Raw genomic sequence first — 6407 nt, 5'->3', positions numbered from 1 at the left:
GCTCCACCATGGTGCAGTGCCACGATAAGCAGCGTGGCCACGTGGCCTTTCCTTGTGGCTTTGTGTGCCCGTGAGGCCGTCCCCACGGCGCAGTGGGACCGTGAACCACCGCCTGCTTGGGCACGTGGCTGCCCTGAGCACCTGGAGGTGCCGTGGAAACCAATTTGGAGCAGGGGTGACTCCGTTCCTGGGATTTTGGGGATGGGAGCGCGGTGCAGCCGGCGCCTCGCCCCTCCACCAGTAGCTGCGGCAAACTGGTTTACTGGTTTCCAGCCGGGAGCTCAGATCAGCTGCCAAAGCATCAGAGCCGCTCGCCGGGAATGGCGGGGGGGGGGCTGGAAGGGGGGGGGGGGGAGTGAGGGAAGGTTGCAACACACTTTCAATTCTCCCATCTGCTGAGCATTGTTTGGGAAAAACAATGGGGCCGTTCTTTAAGTGCAACCTTGGGGAGCGCCTGGCTTTCCCCGCGCTGTGCCCGCCGAGCCAGGACCTCGCTGCTTCTGCCCGCCCTAATTTTAAATAGATAAAAATAGATCCTGTTTTTTTTTTTCCTTATATGCGATTTATGGACAGGAGCGCTCGTTAGGGCAGGATGAGGCCCTCAGCTCTGCGGCATCACCTTGAACTTGGGCTGCGCACCATAAATTTGCCGCCGTGCTGCCCGGCCGTAATTCTCCCTCCTTTCTCCTCCTCCAGGAGCCCCAAGTGTGCAGAGCCGCGAGGAACAAAGCCTGATGTGAGCAGGGAATCGCTCCGTGTGTTGCCTTTTCCCTCCCTGCGCCGGGCTGCCCAGCGAGGATGCTCTCATCCTCCACCTCAGAGCTTTTTCTCCCTGCACCCTGGCCACATTCCCTCGGTTCCCTTTGGTGCAGCCCTGGTGTGATTCAGTGGCAAAGGAGCACCTCTGGGTGCCCAGTGCTGTGAATTAAATGGGCGCCCACCCCTCTGTGCCATTTAGCATTGATGCGTGGCTTGTGCACCTGGGCGCAAAGTGGAGCACAATATCCCCTGCCTAGATGGTGGTGGTGGCACAGCCCAGGGTGGCACTGAGCACGGTGTGCCCAGCTTGCTCGCTGTGCCCAGTGCCAGGACCCCAGTGCTTGGTGCAGAGCCGTGGGGAAGGTGACGGTGTCGGTGCTGTGGGTCTCCCTGCATGGGAAGAACAGATGTGCTGTTGGGTCTCGCCGTGAATCTGAATGCCTGGGAGACAGAGGGACACGTGTGCCCCATCCCTGCAGCCAGGCCGAGGGCCACAGGCACGACCCTGTGTCTGTGAGCAGCGTGTTGCTACTGGGGAGCCGTGAGTTTGGGGTTTCTCCCGTGGGGTGCAGCAGGCACGTCAGAGCCGTGTTGGTGCCTCGGTTTTGCTGGGTAGGGCCAGCAGTGCGTGGCGTCACCAGCGCTGGGTGACATCCCAGAGGGGAACCCGAGACGCCGCGTGCACACAGCAGTTGGGTGGAGGTGCCCTGCCGGGGTCTGGTTTGCACGCTTCGAATGAGCACCAGGAAAAAGCTGAGCCCCTTTGGGGGTGGGGAGGGGGGACAGAGCGGAGGATGGAGCCACGGGGGTCCCCGCAGGCATCCCTCTGCTGGGTCCCAGCTTGCAGCAGGCACGCGGCCACCTCGCCATCCGTCACGTCGGCCCCGGGCAGGCATCCCCCGCGGCCGCGCCGCGCCGTGCCAGCTTGGCCGGCACCCAGCGCCCTGCACCGCCGCCAAGCCCCTGTGCTTCCCAAGTCCTGGCGAGGAGCTGGGAAAGGATCCCGCTGCCCAGGTGCGGGGAGCACGGGGCGGGCCGTGCCAAGGATTGATTTCTCAGTTAACTCGCCGCTGCTTTCAAAGCGCATTAATCCGCCCGTCACCTGCCAGCAGCCATCCGTAATCGGCGTTTTGGGCAAAATCCCCGGCTCTGAGCTGGGCATTCCCCTCCTGGCTGTGGAGCCGGCACCCAGCCCTCCCTCTGACCCCTCGACTTTGTGGGGTTTTCTTATTTTTTTGTAGAAAAAGGGGCTCGTGTTTTGTTTTTTGAGACGTTTTCTGCTCTCCTTGCGAAGGGCCCCTCTGTGCCGAGAGAACGCTATTTGAGCGGCCGCCGTCCAAAAAAAACCCCCAACATGTTTCTGATCACCAAAACCCAAGAAATATTTTTACTTTCAAAGGAAAAAAAAAAAAAAAAAAGAGAGAGAGAGAGAGAGAAAGAAAGAAAGAAAGGAGAGGGAGAGAAATGTTGATTTTCCACCCAGACGTTTCCTTTCTTCCCCAAACCGAGAGGCGCCGCTCCCTGCGCCGGGGGCTCCTCTTTGGGTACCCCAAAGCTCCCCGGCTCTGTCCCTGGGTTGGCGCCGTGTCCCTGCAGTCCCCCATGCTTTGGGGAAAGTGAGACGGCGAGCGGTGTAAGGCGAGCCGCGAAATCTCCTTTGGTAACCTGTGCGCCAGGACGGGCGGGCGCGCGGCGTGAATACCAATGAGGGGAAAAAGTGCAGAGTAAAGGGTTTTGGATGGAAATGGCATCGCAGGAGGAGGAGAAGCCGGGAGCCAGCGAGGATGCTGGAAGTGTGTGGGTGCGTGTGGGTGTGCACGTGCGCCCTGGCATCGTTGTGACCGTCCCCGTGTCGGCGCTGCGTCCCCGCGGTGCCCCGTGGGGTCACCCCAAAGCCGTGTGTGGCTGAAGGGGAACCACTCCTCTTCCTCCCCTGATTTTTCGGATCAAAGTCTCCGGGGGCAGAGAAGCGGGGCCTGTGTGAGCAGAGCTGCTGGCAGCAAGCCACCCCGCCGCCTTCCCGGAGAGTTTGTTAAACAAATTTCTCTTAATTGCACGAGGCAAGGAGCGAGTCGTCGTCGGATGGAAAAAAAGAGGGGGGAAAAAAGATGGGGAAATTCCCCTCTGCTCAGCTACCCCGAGCAGCACGTTTTGGCTGCGGGGTGTCCTGGGGTCACCCGCTGCCTTGCAGCCCATTCTGCTGTTGGGAATGGTCCTCTGTGAGTGTGTGCAGCCTTTGAAATTGAAACCCGACGGTGCAGTGAGCACAGAGAGGGATAAAAGCTCAGCGCTGCGGCGGCGTAATCTCTTTACCAGGTCTGGGCCGTGCCGGACCCATAAGGGAAGGAGCAGGGCTCCCGCTGAGGTCATGGCTATAGATAGATAGCCCTCAGCCCTAGATGTGTGCAGCGCTGCTGCATCGCTTTGGCTCTGCCAGCAGCTCCCCAAAATGGGGAGAGCTGTGGGGAACGCAGTGCTTGCGGGGGTCCTGCACCCATGGCTGTGCACAGAGGCTGTCCTCAGCCCCATTGCAGAGCACCTTTCTCCATCTGTTTCCTGCTGGGTTTAGCTGTGCAGATGCTCCTGAGCAAAAGGCGCGTGCAGGGGGATGCAGGGCTGCACCCGTGGGTGCTGTGCAGAACCCCATACACCAGAAATGGCAGCACCCAGGTTGGTTTGCAGGACGGGGCTGTGCTCTGCGCTCAGCTCCTTTGGGAGCACCCGGGTTGCCTCGTGGGGTGGGGCCGTGCTCCCCCTTGCACCCAGCTCCTTTGGGAACACAGAGATGTGGCTGCATCCCCACAACCCCATACGTGGCCCCATTCCCAGCCCCACTCCCTGCAGTGGGTGCTGGCACTGAGGGTGCCCCGCGGTGCCGGAGCGCCGGGGTGGCTCGGAAAGGCGTTGTCGATGCGGGGCACTAAAAATAGAGAGCCATACTGGGATCTTAATGGGACTTTGTGGGAAACCTGGAAACATTTTCTCATCCCCATAAATGAGTCCAGATGCATTAGCGATGACTGCATCGCATCCTGAGGTGCCGCCGGAGGAAAGCGGGACGCGCTCGCGAGCTCCTCGCCCAGCGGTGGTGGAGTGGGAATGCTGGGGGTGGGGGGCGTGCAGTGCCGCAGTGCCATCAGCGCGGGGTTCCCGAAGCCCCGCACTGGGGCAGCACTGCCTCACCCCATCGCAGGGCCGTGGTGCTTGGGGACGCCCAGCCCACGTGGGTTTCCTTCCCTTGGGCACCGCAGCGGCTGACGGGGACGTTGGCCCCGCTCGGGGACCTCGGACTCCTGCGGGTGATGGATTGGGGCCAGGCTGGGCAAGGGGCCCAGTGCTGGTGGCCCGTGGATGCCCCGTCACGAGGCAGGCTGGCACTGTGGTGTGGCAGTGTCACTTAGTGGTGACAGCGGTGTGCTGGGCGCTGAGGAGCCACCGGTGCGTTCTGCCCCAGGAGGGAAGATTTTACGGAGTGCGGTGCCTCAGTTTCCCCATCTCCACACACCCTTGCGCCCCTCCCAGCCCTGTCTCCAAGCAGGACTGCGTCCCCAACCCCTGGCGTGACACGCAGGAGCTGGAGCTGAGCGTGGCCAGATGGGACACAGGCACTGGGAGGGGGGGCCGGGGGGCCGTGAACTCTTCACCGCGGCCAATCCTCCTGCGAGGTCGCCGGCCGCGCCGCGAAAGGCCGGGGTTATTTTTAAGCAGTGACAGGCTGCCAGCGCGAGGCTGGGTTTGCTGGGGGGGGGGGGGGGGGGGGGGCACACTGTGGGCACCCCAGGGAGGGGCAGGTGTTGAGCTGAGTGTGATGGAGCTGGGGGGGGGGGGGATTGCACCCTTTGGATGTGCGGTGATGTGTGTGTTGGGGGGCATAGAGCCCTCGCAGTGTGGGCATCCATGTGAGGGAGTTGGGGACCCCCTTGGCACCTCCACGCCTTTATCGGGGTGGGAGAGGAGGGAAATAATCTCCCTTGAAAGGCCAGGAGGGAGCAAGAAGGGCTAAAAATACAGTGGGAGGGAAATAAAACCTCCTGCGTCAGGGGCTAAAGCTGGGCTGAGAGCCCCACGCTGCCCGGGGGGGGGGGGGGGGGGGGCACGGGATGCTGGGGGGGCACTGCTGCCAGCGCTCCCAGTGCCAGCCCTCAGTCCCTCCTGCCTCAGTTTCCCTGTGTCAGGCAGCAATGCTGGCCTGTCTGCACACAGCCTCCGTCTCCGTGTCACATCCTGGGGGGCCCGGGGGGGTCCAGCGCTGCCCCAGCTGACGCAGGGCCGGGTGGAGGAGCTGGCAGGCTCGTTGGCAATCCTTTTTTTTTTTTCTTCTTCTTTTTATTTTTCCAGTTCCATAAAACATTTCCCTTCGTCTCAGCTCCAGGGACGGGGGCGGGGAGGGGGGGGTTGGCTGGGAAGCCACGTGGCTGCAGAGCTGGCGTCCACGGGACACTTCTGAGGATGGGGGGGGGAAAGGGGGGGGAATGCATTTCCTTGGTGTGTCCCCACTGCTCGTCCCTTGCGGGTGCCATGCCTCAGTTTCCCCATCCTCATCCTTAGGGGCAGGGATGTGGCTGAGCTGTTTGCTCCCTCACCCCTCGGGGGTGGCACCTGGGGGTACCTGGGGGTACGGGGACACCTGGGGCTGCTCCGCTTGGCGCACGTCCGTGCAGTGCTGGCACCTGAGCCCGGGGCTGCAAAGAGAGCTGCTTTTCTTCCTGCTGTTTTCCAAAGCAACTGGCAAGTTTGCCGCTGCCGTGGCCTCCCGTGACCCAGGGAAGCTCCCGGCCCCACAGCACCTGCGCCGGCATCGCCGCCCGCCCCAGCACGTAGGCGCGAGCACCGGCATCGCTCGGGGGCTGCTGCAGCCCTGGGGGGGGGTATGGGCTTCAAAGGAGGCAGTGGGGCGTTTGGGGTTAAGGAATGGGGTGCTGGGGTGCCACGGGGTTAGCACGTGTTGGGGTTAGCATATAGCAGGTTTGGGGATGCTGGTATCCCACCCACAGCATCCCTGCCTGCGCTGGTGTCTGCGCGCTGCTGCTGAGTTGAGGTGGTTGATGGAGCGTTTTGTGCCTTTCGTTGTCCGTATGTCCATCCTGGATGAATCCATCCTGCCCTTGGGATGCTGGGCTGCATCCCGACCCCGCGGTCTGCGCGCTCCCACCTTTGTACCGTGCCTATGTGGTGCCACCAGAGCAGGGACGGGGGCAGTGGGCTCTGCATGGGCACAGGGCGCTGCTGGGAGCTGGCCCTGCGTCCTCCTGCAAGCCCCGGCGTGGGCTGTGAGCGTTTTGCAAGCACGGGGCCGGGTCGTCCCCACCCCAGAGCAGGGAGAGACGGGGACAGAGCGGCTGTCACAGCGTGTTCTGCCCCGGGCACCTCCGGCTGCGGTGGCACGGCGCGTTCCATCCCCACCGAGCTCTGTGTCCCAGCCCCTGCTTGGAGTGGCAGTGAGGGGCTCCCTTTGTCCTCAAGCTCAGGAGGCACTGCTCGTGTCCACCGCTGTCTCGTGGCCCTGCTTGCACCACACGCCCATCCTGCATCCTCTTTGGGGCTGATTTCGGGGCGCACTCCATGGGGAACCCCCCCTGCCTGCGCCATCTCAGAGCATCCAGCTCTTCCCCACCCGCTGGCCCCGCTTGGCGAACGCGTGCAGCCTT

The 6407-nt window shown here is 62.9% G+C and overlaps 1 protein-coding gene across 1 annotated transcript in view; it reads left to right on the top strand.

The window, feature by feature from the left end:
* Positions 1-2503: 2503 nt before the first annotated feature.
* LOC306957740 (nuclear factor 1 C-type-like) overlaps positions 2504-6407 on the top strand; it is a gene marked incomplete at both ends in the record, with an annotated part of 28949 nt that continues 25045 nt past the window's right edge. Inside the window, 1 exon segment of the mRNA XM_079551209.1 lies at positions 2504-2656. Coding sequence (XP_079407335.1) covers positions 2504-2656 — 153 coding nt within the window.

Source organism: Tetrao urogallus, assembly GCF_951394365.1.
Source record: "Tetrao urogallus genome assembly, contig: scaffold_154, whole genome shotgun sequence".
In the NCBI taxonomy this organism is placed as follows: Eukaryota; Metazoa; Chordata; class Aves; order Galliformes; family Phasianidae; genus Tetrao; species Tetrao urogallus.
The sequence above is the reverse complement of the archived record's forward strand: the minus strand, read 5'-3'. Positions and strand labels throughout refer to the sequence as shown.